The following is a 21,188-nucleotide window of genomic DNA, read 5'->3' on the forward strand; positions in this document are numbered from 1 at the left end:
ATTTACTTTTTAAACCTATTTTTCATTTATATATTTTAAATAAAATAAAAAACCCGAAACTACGGACTCCCTCGTTCACTTAAAATTCAAAAACAAATTTCTCTCCTTCCATAGTTATTTATAATATTTCAATTGTTATACAAGAACCATAGCAATTTTTTTTTCCTCTCTCCAAAATAGAAAACCTGGAGCAATGCAATAGTGTTACACTGTTACCTAGCCTAGGTTCGAAGTTAACATCTAAGCCTAGTTTGGTTGTTCTTCCCCTTTTCTTTTTTTTTTCTTTTTTTTTTTTTAATAAAAAAAAGTTACTCCTTTTTCTTTACTTTGTTTCTAACCATTTCACTTTGTATCTTGAAGAACATACCATGAGCTGAATTTTGATGTATTTGCACTTGTATAATTGATTTTAATTTTGTGATGTACTACAACTTTGAAAGAAGATTATAGGGAAATATAATAATAAAAAGCCTAATTGCTGGTCAAAATATTCCTCTATTATAGTGGAAAATTTTAGGTTGATCTTGAAATATTGTGTAGAAAATCATATTTATGACCCATATTTAGGGATTTGAGTTCAATTATAAGAAGAAATATAAATTGTTAATATTTATATAATTAAGAATATAAACCTTAAAAATTCACAAATATTCAAATTATTCCAATAACTTAAGTGTACAATTATAATTTTTTAATTGTGTGTTATTTTATTTATTTTTCCTTTTCCTTTATTTTGTTTCAACTGGTGCCAAAACAATAAAATTTGAACAAAAATGTTATATTCCAAATCAATTCTTAGGAAATGTATATTGTTAAAATTAATATAATTAGGAATATGAACAAACAACTTTAGGGAATTCACAATATTTAATTATTTCAAATAACTTAAGTGCTTGATTTTTTTAATTTTTTTTTTTAATGTTATTGATAGCATGAGTTATTAAATTTGATTTTATCTTCTTCTAGGGTCTTTTTCTTTTTTCTTTTTCCTTTTTCCTTTTTTTCACTTGTTGGAAAAGCAACTAAACGTAACAAGAATTTAATATTCTAAATCAAATTTTTTTTTTAATTTTTTATAATAAGTAATCCTAAATAAATTTTCATATAGTTGTTGAGGTTGTGGTTGGTAATGGAGGATTAGAGATGGACAACATGACTATTTTAGGGGCAGATGTGAAATTTTTTTTTTTTTTTTTTAGAATACTAAGTATTTTTTTAACACACACACGGGGAGAGAGGAGAAGGTTTTTTAAAAAAAACTTACAATGGTGTATATTCAAAATGACTTAGAACAGATGTGAATTGGTAAACCACAATTATGGTAGAGAGGGATGACAAGACTATATGAGAAATGAAGATGATTAATATTTTTGCAGTAGGTGTGAATTGGTAAACCACAATTATGGTAGAGAGGGATGATAGGACTATATGAAAAAAGGAGATGATTAACATTTTCACAAGAGTTATTATGATCACTATTTAGGTATCAAAGAGAGGGAGAAGTTGGTTTTTTGAGGATTTAGGGCCTGATTGGTAGGAGAATTTTTGTTTTTGTTTTCAAAATAATATAAAAACAATTTTCAAAAAATTGAACTTGAAACTAGTTTTCAAATAATAATTTTTACAAGTTACATGTTTGGCTCCTACTCTTAAGAACAATTTTCAAAATACTAAAAACAAAAAAGAGTAATTGTTTGGGAGACCATTTCTATTTTTGAGATTTTAAAAAAAAAAAAATTACAAAAAGTACTGTGGGGGCATTTTTTGCTTCAAGGCCAAGAGTTAGACCAATTGGAGCCTAGGCAATTTTTGCTCTTATCCCACATTGGAAAGAAATCCTCCATTTTCATGCCATATAAGGGATGACTAATGGTGATAGAGTACACTAGTACAAAATTGCCTATGTTACAACATGGTCTAGCCCTTGGCTTTGAAGCAAAAATTGTCCCCACAAGTACTGTGTAGAATCTATAGATTACTTTTTTTTTTTCTTTTTTCTTTTTTTGCATGTGGATAATGATAAGGGAATATAGCTTATCATGTTATTTTTATTTTTATTTTTTATAATGATAAGTTTCAAATTTGAAAGGTGGGAATTATTTTTGTGATAAAGATAAGCTCTTTAATTTAAGAGATAAAAGAGTTTGGACAAATATGTGGGGTTCACTATTTTCAATATATTTAAAAGTTTTTCATTAAAAACATTTTTTGTATCCTAAAAACACCCCCTTAGCCATTTTCAAAATTCTTTTCTAAACCAAGAAAATATGATACAATTTTTAGCCATTTTCAAAATCCTGTTCTACACCAGGAAAATATGATACAGTTTTTTGAAAACAGTTTTTAGAAAATATTAATTAAAAAAATAAATTCAAGTGTAGGACCACCATTTTATGGATTGCAAAACAAAAAATTATATTTAAATACTCTTACCAAATAGGTCCTAAAATTTTTAAATTGAGAGGGAGTGAAAACTAAATTATGTTTTGAGGATTTTATTTTATTATTGTTATAATTATTATGTGAACCGTGAGAGTTTGTGAAAAATATAGGCTAACGGTTTGTTAACAAAAAGGAAAAATATATATGTTCACATAGGAAAGTAATGCTGATGCATTTTGGAAGTAAACCAAAGAGTGGATTCTGATTAACCTTATAGAAGTTCTTATAATTTCCACGCCCTAAAAAATTGGGGGGGGGGGGGGGGGGGGGGGGGGAGGGGGGGGGGGGTGGTGGTGTGTGGTGGGGGAGATAAAGAATGAAGATTCTTATGTACAGGTATGGTATGATTAGGAAGACTAGCATATTCCATGGGATAAAACCATTGAGCACATTGGCCGTTTGTTAACATTGCCAACCACATCCAAACTGTTTAGCACTGAGAACTGAGCAGTAACAAGGTGCTACCCACATTCCCAAACAAGAAATAACAATAATAGTAGAAGTACTACTATATATATAAAATAACCTGCAAACATTGTTAAATTAAACAAAGGTGCCTACAATAATGCGAGAACGACTTTTGGAGTTTCATGCTTAATATTACCAAAAAAAAAAAAAAAAAAAGGCTTTTAAGCCTAACGGCAAGCTTCGCAGCTGCGTGGGCATAAGTAATAAGTTTGGCATAAGTAGGCGCATTGCACAACAGTATGATTATTAGTCTTAAAAAGACTTTTTTAGGCAGTTGAAGAGTCCAATTGATGAGATCCCAACAATTGACCCTAAGACTATGAGACACAGAGTCTTCACTTTCTCAGACTTTTTTAGGCACAAGTGCTAAGTTGGGCGTAAGATGACCTTCACAACTCATTTTTCAAATACCAACTTCTTGGAAAGGCTATAATGATCATTGACAGAATATGAAAAAGAAAGAAACCCAATCCCTGTCAATCAATCAAGCAGTTGTAGATAGAAATTAATGGTAAAATCAACTATATTTTATTGATCTAAAGCTCATAGCATGAAGTAAATAAATATAAAATTACACCCACCAATCGGCAAAATCCAAGAGAGGACCAAATGGGTCAGGGAGAGGATAATTAAACATCACAATGACTATAACTACCAATAGTTCCAGTTACTATATAGTAGTAAAATAATTGGCATTGGCAGTCAATCAAAAAATCTATTAAGCTTTGCCATTGGATAGTTTGGCTGATGCTCCTTCTGCGTTTAGCTCATCCCAAGCATCAATCCATGTGACCATTGCATCTGCAAGCTTGTCGAAGTAAGGATCTACCTTACTGAGCTTTTCCTTAACCTGCTTGGAAAGTTCAAGGTAGCACTGCTGAACACTGGTGCATTCTTTTGGAAGAACAGCTGATTGGAAGAATGGAATGATCTCTTCCTGCCAGAAGATGCCTTTGTACTCCTTCTTCAGATTCACAAATGGGTTACTAGCTTTGCTATGCCAGATATAGGGAAGGCCAGTCTTCACTCCCAAACCCAAATGGTCGCATATCACCTAAACAATCATCAATCAGAAATTCGTTAGGTGTTCCATAACTTTACTAAAAATTTACAATCTGGCTCTGATGGTACAAAAAATCAAAAGGAAATGTGAGCATCTAAGGTAAACAATGAGTAACATGACAGTTAAAGGGCAATGAGAGGCAACCTTGACACACCAGCCAGCCCACATATCATCGTAGCGTCCAATAGGCTGACCATCACCCATGAGACCAAAGTACATTGCAGGGCCAATAAGCTCACGGTCAAATGCCAAATTCATACCGCACATGGGGAACAGGGTGCCCTTTGGAATTGTCAGAACCATATCCACATACCTTGTAAAACAAAAATTAAAAATCATAATACTCAGAATTATGATAAGTCAAAGGTAAATTTCTTTTTTTTTTCTAAAGAACAAACTGCCAACCTAGTGTTCCTCTCCCGAGGCTTCACAAGCTGTGTAGGTGCGTCATAATCAGGGATGTTGAGCCAGAGGCCATGAGAAACAGCAGTTTTGGCACCCTCGCGGAGACTGAATGGATATCCACGGACAAAATCTGCACCTTCACGGTAAGGATCATACAGGGTATTGAAGAAATGAGGGGTGGACGGGCAGAGAAGGTTCTTGATGTGCTGCTCAAGTGCATTGATTGATTTGCCAGATGGGTCTTTAGCAACCTAAGCATCAATAGATTTCCACAACATCAATTTTGGTGATAATAGATGCTACTATATTGTAAAGGTGGAAAAGAACCTACTCAAACCATTTTAAGTCATCATACTAAACAGGGAAAGATAACAATAATATACAGAAAACAATGTTTAGGCACATGCATGACCTGAATATTAAAATATAAGTTCATATTTTAAGTTTAAACAATTTGAATTACAGTACATTCAACATAATAAACTATTAAAACAAAGAGCTGTCCTAGCACTACCAGCCAGATCAATGATCCCATAAGACAGATTAGTCAAGTTCCAAAATACAGTCATGGATCAATATTCTGTTATGAAACACAAGCAATGAATCAAAGAAGACGCTGGTTCTCAAAATAGTATTCAAATGCTTGAATTCTAACTAATAAATAGAATAAAGAAACTGTTCATAAAAATAAAAAAAATAGAATTAGAAACTTGAGAGACGCGTCATTGAACAGTATGTTAGATAGGCTTTTGAATTTGAACATCCCAAAGCTGGGTCACAAATTGTAAAGGTCCCACTAAAGCACAGGCGGGAAGTCATTTGAACAAGGCAATTTAGCTACTTTACAGTTATCATTATTCAAAGCTAATGAGTTTAGGCTGTCACCTTTAGTTACATCTCAATCAAATTAGGAAAAAGTGAAGATTCATCTTATTTTCAAAAAAAATCCTAGGAGCATATGATAACACAACCATTTACAATCACCCAAGAATATTGAAACAAAAATTTACAGCTGTTGCCTGTGGGACTAAATAAAAGATACATCAAAATCAAGACAGCTATATCTCAACAATACTCCAAAAAAACATATATTGACTAAACTTTGAGAACTTTGACAACAACAATCTATAGATGCAGAGCCCGCTTAAACATAGATCCAAGTAAAGAAGTTTCAAATCTCACAACAACAATGCTACAAAACAAAATGTTTCTTACAAGGTTATAAATTCATGTATAATTTAGATCGGAAAACAAAAACATAAAAGTCATAACATTTTAAAATCTACCATGACCACAAAATTCACATATGTCACTGTCATAGCAAGAGACAACACATTCACAAAAGTAATCCAAAACACATCACGTGAAAGATCTTTCGGCAGTTCTTGGTCAACACAAAAATTGGACCATTTTGAATCACAAATCTGTGGAAATTTTTTAAAAAATTGAAGTTTTGTTGTGTAATCAGATTCATAGAATTGAAATCCATAGAATTCAGATTTGATTTATAAACAAACCTACACAATAATTTCGATGCATGACTCGTATCTAATACTCAAAATTCAAAAATTGCAGATCGGTAACACAAAGAAAAAAAAAAAAAGCCAAATTGAAAAACATGCAGATCAGATCCATGCCGCCACTACAAAAACAGAATTAGCAGAGAATATGAAATCAAAAGGCAAAATATAAACAGATTCAAAATCAATAACACCCAGAAAGAAACGAAAAGCAAAAACCCAGATAGGAAAAGGGAAAAAGGAAAGAACTTTACAAAGCAGTCATCGTCAATTGTGTAGATATACTTCTTCTTGGACACCATGTAGCCAAAGCAACGACAAGCTGAGTCTTTGAAGGAAATGCAAGAAGCTTTAGGACCCAGAATCCTGTTGATATCGTTGCGGTTGTAGAGTTCATAATCAAAGCCTTCAGGGACTTTGATGACCTTCGAAGGGTCACCATCTTGGACAATGATGAGATGGTAAGGCTGAAAGAATGGCCTCCACATCTCAAGGAAGTCGAGGTTCCTGATTGTGGGGATCACAATGTCAAGCTCATCCTTCAACAATGGCGTTGGGGCAATCGAAGAAGCTTCAGCGGAAGCCATTTGCAAAAGAATCAGAGAGAGAGAGAAGTGAGAAGAGAATTGTGAGAGATGAAGAGCTTGTGTGGGGAATATAAGTAGAGGAGCACGTGGTGGCACGTGCGAAGCCTGTGATTTCGGCACGAGTGGAGGGTTAATAGTGAGTGAGACGTGTCCGAATTTTTTAGGTTTTCAAGACTTTTTCAAAGGCTGCCGGTGGGCTATTGTATTGTATTGTATTGTATAATTTGTATTCAAACTATTCATTGAATCATTTCTTGCAATTTTGCATTAACTGTTTGTGAGAGTGAGATTGTGTTTGTCATTTAGAAAAAAACAAAAGAATGTCATTATTCAAATCTTGAAGTAGATCTGCATATGTTACCATATATGGGTGTCTATTAAGGACTCTTTGGGTTATCACTAAATAGCCTGGTAATTATTTTATTATTATTCATTTTTTATGGGATTATCTTATTTATTTCATATATATTTTATTCATCCCATATAGGAATATATGTATATTCTTTTTAGAATAATGTTAGAGATACAAATATTTTTATAAAAAATTTTACAAATTGTTAATGTGGTGAGTAGTTATTGATAAATAAAAAAGTAATGTTAATGGTGTAAAAATATTGTAAAATAATTTATAACTTTAGCATTACTCTACTTTTTACTTTTTTTTTTTTTTTTATAATATGTGGATTGGGATCCCATAATCAAGTAAAAGTCACGTACCTATACTTTGTTTGGATGAATGGAAAAAAAGGAAAAAGTATAAAAGAATGGAAGGGGAAAAAAAGTATTTACTCGTGTGTTTGGATTCAAAAGAGGGAAAGAAAGGAAATATTATACTTTTATTCTTCTAAATTACTATAAATAAATAAGAATACAAAGTAATTTCACAAAAAAGTCAAAACTTTTACAAGGTTTAAGAGTAACTTAAGAAAGGAAAAATGATGGGTCCACAAATATATTTTCTCTTTCATTATTCTTTCCTACCTTTATTTCTTTCTAACCAAACAAAGGGTTATCGTGTAAAATTACAATGCTCTTGATTCAGTTAATTAAAATCTCACATACAAATAAACAAAAACAAGTCCGTTAAAAAGTTAATATTAGGGAAGCCTACGTTATTTAAATTTACCAATATGTGTTTAATACTTTAATATGAAATCTACACTTACAAAGATGTATAGTAATGACGTTTATTCTCCACCCCTAAATTCAGATTCTTTTGAATTTTGCAAGTATAAAAGTATAAAGAAAAAAAAATGTAATTCAATGGAGAATTTATCAAAAATTTTATTCAAAAAAAATATATTAAATAATCTAACACTATTTAAAATTAAATTAGGTATAACTTTAACCCAATTTATATATATATATATATATAAAATAAAGATAAATCGTTTGATTTTAATTAAGCCCTTCAAAAATAAATTTGTGTTTCAACTATTGAGTATTTTCTTCCTCAAAAAAACTATTGAGTATTTTGGGAGTAATATTTACATAATAATGTATCTCATTGAATAAATTTGATGCAAGTAACTTTCAAAAGCCAGATTTGTAAGTATAAAGTTGCTCATTAATTAGCAAAGTATGTAGTTGAACCAATTTAAGGAAGGCAATAGATTCAAGATTTGTAGGAGGGATTTTCAAAGAAAAAAAAAAAAGATTTGTCGGAGGGAGTTTTACACACATATACACTTAGATTAGACTAGATTAAAATTTCTATTTTGTATATAAAATAAAATAAAGATTTGAGACAATCCAATGAAGTGATGAACAGACTTTGACAACGTCATTCTCTTAATGAATTTTCATTTGTTCCGTATTAATTTTTAATGAGTTTTGAATCCAATGACTGAATTTGGTAACGATATTCTCTTAATGGCCTATCTTATGTTTTGCTGGGTATTACTTTTTAATGAGTTATTTTGAATTTTTAATAAAACTTTTAAATGAGTTTTTTTTTTTTTTTTAGATTACTTAATTAATGAGATACTGATGTGAAATAATCAAGAGCATTTGATGCATTATGCCCTCTCATTTTGGCACCTTCCAATAAGTGATTGGGACTTGGGAGTAATAATTTATTCACATAAAAACTAAAAATATTACTACTATATTAGTCATTATTAACATATTTTAAAAGTTTTTTTATAGTAAAAATCATAGTAGATGTAGCATTTTCCTTTTAATAAATTTTAATTCAAAACAATCACATTTCTTACATCAATCTATTTTTTATGATAAAATTGATAGTAATTTTAATATTTTCTTAAATATTTCTGGTTAAGAATTTATATACGAATATGTCTAACAAGTATGAATTTGGCATTAGTTGTTTCAACTGTTTATGATTTGTTTAAATTGGTTATAAATATTTCGAGAACATCAACAAATATTCTTCAACTTATTCTTTAAACCCAATAAATCAATTAAAATAAGTTATTCCTATCTGGAGATTCATGCCATATTAGTTCTCTCAATACTCGCCCATGTGCGTTTAGACATTGAAACTGATTTTTTAATTTTGGCAACTTTAGAAATAGCTTCCATTAATTTCAGGGAATGAGATCCATAAATCTCTTCAAACAAGGCTCTTTGGATATAATTTTCTATTAAAAATTAGTTAAAATAAAATTATATGTCCATGTTCTCATAAGTTATAACAATTGTTACTAAACATCTTTAAAAAGTTTTGACAAAGCTTTTATTGAAAATATAAAAATGTCTTGTTAATAGGTGTCCTTATGACATTTACTAATAGACAATTTTAAAAAAGTTTTAATATCATATTTATGAGAAATATAAAAAATTGTCAAAATAATTAATTTTTTTCTTATAAATTTTTTTAAAAAAATTGTTACTAAATCAATCTCTTTAAGCATATTTGTTAACTTTTTTCAATATAAAAAACCGTTAATGAAATTAATTATTTTTTTATTTTCTTATAAAAACTTTCTAAAAGTATATTATAAACGAATGCTGTTAGAATCTTACGCAATTAGTTAACTTTTTCCTAAAATTATATTAAAAAATTAAGGATTTGAAAGAAAGTAAATAAATAGATAACATAGCATTTAAAAAAAAAAAAAAAAAAGCTTCCACGGCTTTACTAAACAGACAGGTCAAAGACTAGTCTTTTTTTCTTTTTCTTTTTTTCTTTTTTGAAACCTTCAAAGTCAAAGACTAGTCTAGTCTTTGAGGGAATGAAATTATGAATTGTCATGAGAACTCTACCGACAAAGAAAAGAAGCTGCTTTTTGAATCTTTTGATGCGGAGGGAAAGTCGGAGGGAGACCATAAAAGAAAGCGTGTGGAATTACGAACTTACACGTGTTTTCGTTCTCTGCGTTAATGAGTGAGTGAATAAGAAAGGACTGCCTTAAATCTCGCAATTAAATGTGGGCTCATGTATGTAAGTATATGTAACTCCTCTACAGTAATATTGGACTCACCTAACAAATTTTAAGTAATTCTCCGGTAACGGTCCTACAACAAATTTTAAGTGATAAGTTGTTAATATAATTAATCAACGTTCATAACAGTCACATAACAAATTTTAAGAGAGAATTTGTTAGTATATATAACTCCTCAATAATAATATTTGTCTACAACAGTTGCATTACAAATTTTAAGTAACAAATTGTTAGTATAACTCCTCAACGTCTGCAACCGTCATAAAACAAATTGTAATTGACAAATTGTTAGTATGTGTAACTCCTCAACAGTAATATTGCGTCCACAACAATCTCATAACAAATTTCAAGTGACAATTTGATCATTTGTATCAATTTTTGTATATTTTTATTTTAGCTTTAAGAATTTTTTTTTCCTATTTTACACGTTCACTTTTAAAAAGACACCACATTAGAAGATTATCTATTTTACATTACATTTTATTAAAATATTAATTTTCTTAATTTTTAATATTGTTTCTTTTTCTTCACACACAACAATTACTATCTACTCTCTTCTTTCATCCTCAACGTTCTTAATTTTTCCTTAAAATATTAATTAATTTTTTTTAGGTAGGATTCAAACTTAGAAAATTAGAATTTTTTTTTTGAGATAATTTCAACTTATGACGTCTGATTCTAATAATAACTTTTTATCAATTAAAACTCATGTTGTAAGGTAATTAAAATTAAATGATATGGAATAGATTTTTAAGGAATACCAATTTATTTTAAACTCCCAAATATAATTATATCAGTCTCCTTAAAGGATAAAATACCATTTTCGTCCCAAAACTTTATTAAAAGTTTGTTTTTCGTCCCTAAACTTTAAAAAGTTCTTTTTTCGTTCCTAAATTTTGTAAAGAGTTTTTTGAATAGTCTAGAGACAAAAATAAGAATGAAAAAAAAAAAAAAAAAAAACTTTTTCAATAGTTTAGAGATGAAAAAAAATTTTATAGTAAAGTTTAAGGACATAAATAAAACATTTTATATAGTTTAGGGGTGAAATATAAACTTTTTAATAGTTTAGGGACGAAAAATGAACTTCTTAAAGTTTAGAGATGAAAAACAAATTTTTGGTAAAGTTTAGGGATCAAAATAGTATTTTACCCTTGAATATAAATTAATAATAAATATGCTACATATATCAACATTTGGATTTTTTTTTTTCAAAAAACATTTGAATTTTTAAATATTACTATATACAATTTTATTTTATTTTTCTCAAGAGAGATGACTTCATCTTGAGTAAGTTCAGTGATGTCTCATTGTTTACAATGGTAGCTCCATGAAGTTTTTTGAGAGTGGTCATTAAAAAATTTAATTATATAAAATTTAATAAAAAGAGAACTTCATATAATGAAAAAACACACACACACGCAAACACATAAAGTCTTACAGTTTCCTTCTAAGAATTTTCTTATTTTAAAATCATTATATGATAGTCTCATTATCAATGTTGCAAGCTACATCTCTTCAAGAGTTTAGTTAAATAAATTTTTTCTTGGACTTTTTCTTTTATTTGTAAGAATCTAATATATTGTTAAGGGGATCAAACTTTAAGGTCAAAGTTTGGCTACAAACTTAGTTGTAGCCGAAGGTCTTTCACTAAAAAAATTAACATTGTTATATATTTTGAAAATCTATAAGCTGAATTGTATGTTCTCTATATTCTTAAAATACATGTAAAATTTCATGATAATTGGACGTTATTTACAATTCGATCTCTAAACTTATTTTTTAAGTATAATTTTAAACTACAAAATTTGAAATTTAAATATTTGATTGACGACATAGCTATTAATCTTTTTTCTTCTTGAAATTTTGCAAGTATGGAAGATATAATAAGAAAATGTAATTAAATGGTGGATTTGTTAAAATTCACATCCAATAAAAAAAATATTGATTGGAATTGTAGCTTTAGTCTACAACTAAGTTTGTTGCCAAATTTTTTTTAAAGTTTAATTATGTTGGACCTAAAAAAAAGTTAGGGTGGTCACAAAGTTTTTTTGAGGATAAAAAATCATAATTTTTTAAAATCTATACATAATAATAATAATTTTTTCCAGGTCAAGGTGGTCTTGTGACCACGCTGGACTCCATGTAGAGCCGCCCCTGATTGTTTAGCAATAATAATGATAATGATGCAAGTGAAATCAACAAGATAATTGATAGAAAAATCAGATTGAATTAATTAACGGAGAGAATACAACATAATTGTAATCAAGTTATTGGTGAATATATACCATAGCTGAAACTTTTATTTTTTCAAGATCGAGTTGAAACTGTCCGTTTGGATTGAGAGGGAAGGAGAGAGAGTAAAGTAAAGTAGAGTAGATTTGGCCCAAAATTAATTTACTTTTAGCTAACTCTACTCTATTTCCTTTCACTCCCTCTCTTTCTCCCCTCAATCCAAACAGACCTTAAATAATAGTGCTTTTAAGAAATTATTTTTGCATATATACAAGAGTTGGAAACTAAGTAACGGTAATTTTAAGAAATAAATTACAACTACTCCTAGGACTAGGAATAAATTAAGAAGATAAGAGTTAATGAATTGGTGGAGGATCCCCAGTTGAAGGTGAACTACTCCTAGGACTAGGAATAATTTACTTTTCAATTTTTTTTTTAAGAAGGTAGTTTTATAATTTCTTATTAACCACTTCTCCTGGCCTTGGTTTTAGATATTAAACTTATACATGACATAATTGTCAAACTCACACATGATTTAATTTTTATTTTCATAGCGTAAACAAGTGTCCCCTACATCCATTTATTAGATGCTATCAAGGAATTTGAGTTAGGTGACTCCTTTACACAGTCAAATGTTTATTCTTTGCTATTTTCATCTTAAATAAAAAATATTATGGGTTTCAATTAACTTAACTGATAAAGTCTCTGATGATTAAATAAGATATCTAGGATTCAATTTCCGCTTATACCAAAATTCAATTGTTGTCTTGGTTTGATGATAAAAAGGGAAATAATTAGAAGTGGACATCATAAGTTGAAACTCTATAAAAAATAAAAAAAAATGCTTATCTCCACATAATTCAAAAAGGTATCTCCTGTTACTAATAATACATATAACAAGCCTTTCTCAACAAGTAGTTGGGCATACTTATCAAAATGTAAGTCGTATCGTGAATCAATTTTTGATTTTTTTTTTTTTTTTTTTTTTTGTATCGTATATCATATCGTATTGTGTATCATAAGATACATAAACACTTAATAGATTTAATATATATATATATATATAAAGGATATATTCAATATAAATTTTGAATATATTCAATTAATGACTAATTTATTCATCACTTATGTAATAATATTTAATAGGCTAACTAAATAAATCAAACTAGCATATGTTTATAACATACACAACCGAATTGCTTAAATTCAAAAGTGATAATATAATACAAATTACCCAAAAATAATAATTTTTTTCATCATATTACCTAATCAACCCCATCTAAGTCAATGATATCATCAAGTTTATCATTTTGCAAACTTATTTCTTCATTAAAATTTTCTTCATCATCATTAACATTTACTATCTCTTCCTGTTCTTTTTATTTTAATAATTTTTTAAAAACATTTCTTCTTGGCATTCTAGTTTCTTGGACTTATAACAATAATGACAAAAATAAAAAATAATTATATTGTCAATTAATATCATATTCATAGAATAGAAACTAAAGTTGCAAATATTAAAGTGAAGGGTAACTGTGTACTGTGTTGTCCAAATTTTGTAAGAGAAAAAGAGGAAACAAAAAACTTATGAATATGTAATTTTATTGGTCGAATTTTTTTTTTAAAGAAACTATTAGTCTAAATTAAGTAATCTAATAATTTTTGTGTAAAAACAAATCTAACAATTTGTTAGATTCAAAGAAAAGTGCAAATTTTAACAAAAAATCTCATTTTAAAGCATTTGTCTATGTGTTGTACGATACAATATAATACGATTCGTATGATACGCACATTGTATCATATGATTCATGAGCATTTATGATATACAATACCTATCATATCAAGTATCATACAATACTAACAACTATGCTTGTGGAGCTTACTTCTGAGAGTACTCGCTACATGTATCGTTAACATGTGAGAAGAATTCCCCATAGTAGAAACTTTATAATGACTAAAAAATTAAACTTTGACGTGTTTATGACCAAACTTTGAGTTTAAATTTTAAGTATTATAATTTAAAAAAAAAAAAAATCTCAAATATTTATACTATATCATATATATTTTTTAAATAGTAAAATAAATAATTTTATATATAGACATGATTATAATAATTGTCTCCTAATAATTATCAAAACTCATATTAAAAAAAAAAAAAAACAATTAGGATCATACTAGGGTGTCAAATGGGTGGGTTCGGGTGGATTTTGGGTGGGCATAATTAGGCTGGGTATATAAAACTCATTTACCCATTGCCCATTTAACTAGTTACTCCTAACTCAAACCTAACACAACCCAATTATTATGGGTAAACCCCAATCCACCCAATTACCCAATAATCAAAATTACCAAAATGCCACTAAAACTTGAAAATGACTAAAGTACTCCTAAAATCCTCTAAAATTATCAAAATACCCCAAAATCTAAAAAAAGACCAAATATGCTCAAAAAGCATTATAAATTACCAAAATACCTCTGAAATCTTTAAAATGACCAAAATACCATCAAAATCTAAAAAATGTCCAAAATACCCATTGAAATCTAAAAAATGTTCGAAATACTCTCGAAACTTAAAAAATGACCAAAATACCTTGAGACCTAAAAATGACAAAAATACCTCCAAAACCTAAAAAAGACCAAAATACCTTTGTAACCTAAAAAATGACTGAAGTACCCCTGAAACCTAAAAATGACCAAAATACCCCCGAAATCTAAAAAATGACCAAAATACCCCCCAAAACCTTAAAAGTGACCAAAATTTTACTTAAGCCTAAAAAATGACCAAAATATTCTTGAACTTAAAAATGACTAAAATACCTCCGAAACCTAAAATATGACCGAAATACTCCCGAAATCTAAAAATTGACTAAAATACTCCAAAACCTAAAAAATGACAAAAATACCCCTGAAACCTAAAAATTTAGGTTAGGTTTAAGGGGGTATTTTGGTCTTTTTTTAAGGTTTTTTGAGGGGGGGGGGGGGTTGTCATTTTTAGGTTTAGTGGGTATTCTGGTTAATTTGTAGGTTTAAAGGGTATTTTGGTCATTTTTTAAGTTTAGGGGCATTTTTGTCAATTTTTAGGTTTTGGGGGTATTTTGGTTATTTTTTTAGGTTTTATGGGTATTTTGGTAATTTTTAGGTTTAGTAGGTATTTTGGTGTTTTTTTTTTTTTTTTTTAGGTTTTAGAGGTATTTTGGTCATTTTTAGGTTTATGGGGTATTTTGGTAATTTTTAGTGGTTTTGAGGTATTTTAGAGTTGGGTGATTTGTTGAAATGATACTTGGATCATAATTGGGTACTAAGTTAAAACCCAATAAATATTAATGTTAATTGGGTTTAATTGGGTTAATACCCATATGACCTAATTAATAATTGGGTGGGTTTAAGTCTCATTTAAGTGGGCAGGTTTGGATGGGCAAATAGGTTTGGGTTGACTTTGCCACCTCTTTTTAACCTTCGACATATAAGGAATAGGAAAGTTCCATATCTCATATAACTTTCAATTACTAAAACAATAAGACCTCATTAAGGTCCACACTAGAAACTCTGGATGGTAATCATTCAACATTATTAACCCACAACTTATGTTATTAGCTTATGAATTATGATGGCTTTTGGCAGACCTTTTCTTTTTCCTTTTGTACTGAATAATTTTTATATTTCAGAAAAGGAAAATAGAAAATTTTTATAATTATTTTTATCTTATCAAAAAAAGAAAAAAGGAAAGGAAAATAGAGAATGGACTTACATCTCAATCTTTAGGGAAAAAAAAGTAAAAGAAGAGAGGAGATGAGAAGGGATCCATTCCAGTTACAATATCCAACCCAACGGGCTAAATTATGAGACAAAAATTTGAAATCTCTATTGACAAACAAATGAGTTCAAGCCCATATTGATAGATTAGCTGATTGCTTATTGGCTGTCTCTAACTATTATGGGTCCACCTCTAGTCCATATTGATATAAACAAATGAGTTCCCTAATTCTTGGGCGACAATTGAAGGAGCCTAGGAGGAAATGGAAACACATAAACAGTGAGGGGAGACCATCCGCAAGAATGTAACCCATTTGCTTGTATTTGTTTGACCTTAAAAAAATGTGGTGAACAAAATATGTACCTCCATGTGAGGCTAACATAAGAGGTTGGGCTACTTAGTAACCCATTTAATTTAAGCCTACAAAGAAAATAAAAGATCTTATTATTATTATTATTATTATTATTATTATTTGGACAAAATGAAACTTTCATTAGGGAGGATTGAAAACTGAAAGGGTAGAAAAGTAAGAGAAAAAAAGAAATGAAAAAAATATGTGTTTTCATTCTTGTGTGTTTGGTTAAAGGGTTGAATAGTGGAAAGATAGAAAATAAATATACATTTGCTTTGCTTGGTTGAAAGAAAAATGGAAAAAAGAAAAATGATAAGTTGTAGTTAATTACTGTAATACCGTTATAATATAAGAAGCAACGTATTGAAATTGACTTAGATAAGGGTAGAAGTGAAATTCTAAATTTGCATCCACTTGTCCCTTCACTTTTTGCTCCATTTTGAAGAGATTATGTTTTGTGGGTTCGGATGGAAAATCAATCACCCCATTTTTCATCTCCTTTATTCTCTCTTTGCAACCAAAAAATGGAAGACACCAATCCCCCCCCCCCCCTCCTAAAAATTTCCTTCCCCTAACGATCATAAAGTTACCTCACTTTCTATCCTATTGTCCACTTCTTTTGGAAAAAAAGAATAGAAAATTTTACTTCCTCTTTTTCCCCCCCTCTATTTGGATCCAGCTCCATTTCCCTTTAAAATTGAGAGTGTCCATTTCACAGACATGATCTTTTTGGAAACTATCAAGGGTTAAAAACGTGACAGCTCATAACTTAACCCAATATCAATCTTAATTGTGGTTAAACACTTAAACTAGAGGGCTCTTTAACTCAACCGAACAAATTCTATTGAAAAAAAAAAGTAAAGAGAGAGAGAGAGAGAGAGAGAGAGAGAGAGAGAGAGAGTTACAGCTCTATTAGGAGGGAAAAGTGAAAGCCAAACGTGCACATTCAAAGCTTCAAAGAACATGTTCAAAGGTTCAGAGAAGAAGTTTAGAGCACATCTCTGTTTCTATCTTGCCAAAACACATGTATATTCGTAAAACTTGTTTATGGTTATCTTATTTGATGTTTGATCATTTTTCTGCATTTATATTGTTGTCTTGATGAGTTTATATTGTTGTTTTAGTGGCTGGATGCAAGTTAAAGTTTATCTAAATTTTTATTTTTTAATTTTTTGAGATAAATATTGAATCTTTATAATGGCTGGATGATTCTTGGAGTCCATCTCATTTTTCTGCATTTATATTGTTGTCTTGGTGAGTCTATATTGTTGTTTTGATGGCTGGATGCAAGTTAGAGTCTATCTAAACTTTTATTTTTAATTTTTTTGAGATAAAGATTGAATCTTTATAATGGTTGGATGATTCTCGGAGTATCTTTTTTATTTTTTTGAGATAAAGATTGAATCTTTTTTTTTTTTTTTTTTTTGGAGATAAAGATTGAATCTTTATTAGTATATGGCATATTTGATTGCCTGGTCTATCCACACCAATGGTCCCTGTTCTGCTTGGTTTATTTCCCATTTGATTGCTGACATTCAAGACTTGGCTATGTCTTTTTGTTTCTTGCAAGTTTAGTTGGATTAGTAGATGCTGTAACTCTATTGCTCATTTAGCAGCCAAATTTTCCCTTGCTTCCAGTGACTCTTTCATTTTTACTCTATCTCATTTTTTTACATCATCTCTGTTTTAAAAATAAATGATATGAGAAAGTTATAATAAATTTATGGTCAATTTTTTCTAGGGATACTAATGGGAATACATGTTCCTTCTAATGTGCCCATGGAATCTACCCCATTTAAAAGGATGGAGTTTGAAATAGATGAGATTGCATATGATTTTTATATTGAATATGGCAGAAAGGTTAGTTTTAGTATTAGAAAAGAGTATGAAAATAAATGTAAAAAGACTAGAGTGGTTACTTCAACGAGATTTGTGTGTGCAAAGGAGGGAGTTCGAGGCAAAAACAAGAGAGATCAAAATATAAAGAATCCACGAGCAGAAATAAGATGTGGTTGTGAAGCATGTTTGGTAATTGTACTTAATCGAGATAGTAAAAAATATGTAGTGAATGAATTTATTGCTGAGCATAACCACTATCTCCACCTCCCATCAATTGTACACATGATGCCATCACAACGGAAAGTGACTGCAACTTATGCTATTGAAATTGATTTGGCACATGAATCGAGATTAAGATTAAAGCAATCTTATGAGTTTCTTAGTAAGCAAGTTGGTGGATATGATAATCTTGGTTTTACCAAGCAAGATCATAAAAACTATTTACGCACTAAGCGACAAAGAGACATGGAGTATGGGGAAGCTGCTAGCTCGGGAGGATATTTCAGTCGTCAACTTAAGGAAAATCCTTCATATTATTTCGCTACTCAATTGCACTGTGAAGAGTTGATTACTAATATCTTTTGGGCCAATGCAATAATGATCATTGACTATATCCACTTTGGTGATGTAATAACATTTGATACAATGTATAGTACAAATAGAGATGTAAGGCCACTTGGACTATTTTTGGATCTCAATCACCATAGAGAAACTGTTGTATTTGGAGGTGCACTTTTATATGATGAAACGATTGAGTTTTTTGTATGGTTATTTGAGACATTCTTAGAAGCGATGTCTGAAAAGAAGCCAATACTATTTTCATAGATCAAGATGTAGCAATGTCAGCTGCATTCCAGTTACAATATCCATCCCAACAGGCTAAATTATGAGACAAAAATTTGAAATCTCTACTAACAAACAAATGAGTTCAAGCCCATATTGATAGATTAGCTAATTGCTTATTGATTGTCTCTGACTATTATGGGTCCACCTCAAGCCCGTATTGATATAAACAAATGAGTTCCCTAATTCTTGGGCGACAATTGAAGGAGCCTAGGAGGAAATGGAAATACATAGATAGTGAGGGAAGACCTCCACAAGAATGTAACCCATTTGCTTGTATTTGTTTGACCCAAAAAAAATGTGGTGAACAAAATATGTACCTCCATGTGAGGCTAACATAAGAGGTTGGGCTACTTAGTAACCCATTTAATTTAAGCCTGCAAAGAAAATAAAAGATATTATTATTATTATTATTTGGACAAAATGAAACTTTCATTAGGGAGGAGTGAAAACTGAGAGGATAGAAAAGTAAGAGAAAAAAAGAAATGAAAAAAAAATATATGTGTTTTCATTCATGTGTGTTTGGTTAAAGGAGTGGAATAGTGGAAAGATAGAAAATAAATATACATTTGCTTTGCTTGGTTGAAAGAAAAATGGAAAAAGAGAAATGATAAGTTGTAGTTCATTACTGTAATACCGTTATAATATAAGAAGCAAAGTATTGAAATTGACTTAGATAAGGGTAGAAGTGCAATTCTAAATTTGCATCCACTTGTCCCTTCACTTTTCTCTCCATTTTGGAGAGATTATGTTTTGTGGGTTCTTATGGAAAATCAATCATCCCATTTTTCATCTCCTCTATTCTCTCTTTGCAACCAAAAAATGGAAAACACCAACCCCCCTCCTAAAATTTTCCTTCCCCTAACGATCATAAAGTTACCTCACTTTCTATCCTATTGTCCACTTCTTTTGGAAAAAAAGAAAAGAAAAGAATAGAAAATTTTACTTCCCCTTTTTTCCCCTTCCATTTGGGCTTAAACGTAGAACAATTCATGGATCCTCTATGTCCATGATCTCACTTGGTAGGGGTCTACGACTCTACGTGATTGCTTTTCCTTTAAGGGGTTATGGGCTCTGCTAGGTGATGTACTTATACGGTTATACCCCTAGCTCTATTATTTGAAAGGCTATTTTGAAAAATGGGCTCGTAGTTACACTGGGTCCTCATAAACAATGCGTACCCGAAGTTCTGGCCCATTAATAATCAAGATTCAAGACCACATTATTATATTGAAGAGTACAAATATTTTTTGTTTTTTGTTTTTAAAGGGTAAAACTTAGATACCCATTAATAATCAAGATTCAAGACCACGTTGTTATATTGAAGAATATAAATAAATAAATATATTTTGTTAAAGGGTAAAACTTAAATATAGTACTTTAGGTAAAGTATATTAGCCCATTTGGTTTTCCAATTATAAAAAATAATAACACTTGTGTTTTATTATTAATGCAATCAAGTGTTTAAATTTAATTGGAGAACTTGATGCATCGCACCTAAATTACCATTACTAAATTTTACCTTTGTTAAATAATTCTGCTGTGCCAAAATTTGAAATGGATCATCACCTTTGAAAGCCTACACCTCGTTTTTTACTCACCACACTCATATTGGGTTGGTCTCATCAAGATTTTCTTTTGCTCTACTCACACCACACAATCATATTCAAATTAATGTATATACAAAAACAGGTTCCTGGGCCTCCTCCTAATGGTTCATTTGTATTTCAGCCCAATTAATCAAATGCGATTTGATCTTGAGTTTGAAAATAAAATGGGCCAGTGTATTGACCTTCTACTTTGGGTTCATTCCTAATTTGTAATTTAAGCATGATTTTGTCACCAAAAAAAAAAAAGTAGGAATAATTTTTCCTATCTTTATAGGCTTGAAAACATTTTATTTTTTAGTGTTTGGTTGCATTACTTAAAAGGAACTCTTAGGCGAGGACTTTTGTATAAGGTCCTCCTTTTTACATATGTGATGGGTTTTATTAATTTTGATTAGGCTAGTAGTCATTTTGATAGACTGCCAATCTTTGGCTATTGTACTTTTGTTGGCGATTATCTTACTACTTGACATGGTAAAAAGTAGAATGTTGTTGCTTGTTCTAGTGTTGAAGTTGAGTATCGAGTTGTGGCTCATAATGCATCTTAAATGTTATGGGTTCAATAGCTCCTTTGCAACTTGGGTTTTGATATTCCTACTCCTGTGAAGATGTGTTGTGACAATCAAGTTGCTATCTTTATTGCCAATGAATCTTGTGTTCCTTAATGTA

General features: G+C 29.9%; 2 protein-coding genes across 2 annotated transcripts; one reads left to right on the forward strand and one right to left on the reverse strand.

The window, feature by feature from the left end:
• Positions 1-3,415: 3,415 nt before the first annotated feature.
• On the reverse strand, positions 3,416-6,541 carry LOC112004750 (probable UDP-arabinopyranose mutase 2). The gene is made up of 4 exons (XM_024036982.2): positions 6,153-6,541; positions 4,379-4,629; positions 4,118-4,286; positions 3,416-3,964 (listed from the first exon to the last, which is right to left on the reverse strand). Exons 1-4 carry the CDS (start codon positions 6,483-6,485, stop codon positions 3,629-3,631), a joined length of 1,089 nt encoding a protein of 362 aa, XP_023892750.1. The 5' UTR covers positions 6,486-6,541; the 3' UTR covers positions 3,416-3,628.
• An 11,438-nt stretch (positions 6,542-17,979) lies between these two features.
• LOC112004751 (protein FAR1-RELATED SEQUENCE 5-like) lies at positions 17,980-18,894 on the forward strand. The gene has a single exon (XM_024036984.1). It carries the CDS (start codon positions 17,980-17,982, stop codon positions 18,892-18,894), a length of 915 nt encoding a protein of 304 aa, XP_023892752.1.
• The last annotated feature ends 2,294 nt before the right edge of the window (positions 18,895-21,188 follow it).

The sequence above is a fragment of the Quercus suber genome, unplaced genomic scaffold (assembly GCF_002906115.3).
Source record: "Quercus suber isolate HL8 unplaced genomic scaffold, Cork oak 2.0 scaffold_1197, whole genome shotgun sequence".
Taxonomy (NCBI): domain Eukaryota; kingdom Viridiplantae; phylum Streptophyta; class Magnoliopsida; order Fagales; family Fagaceae; genus Quercus; species Quercus suber.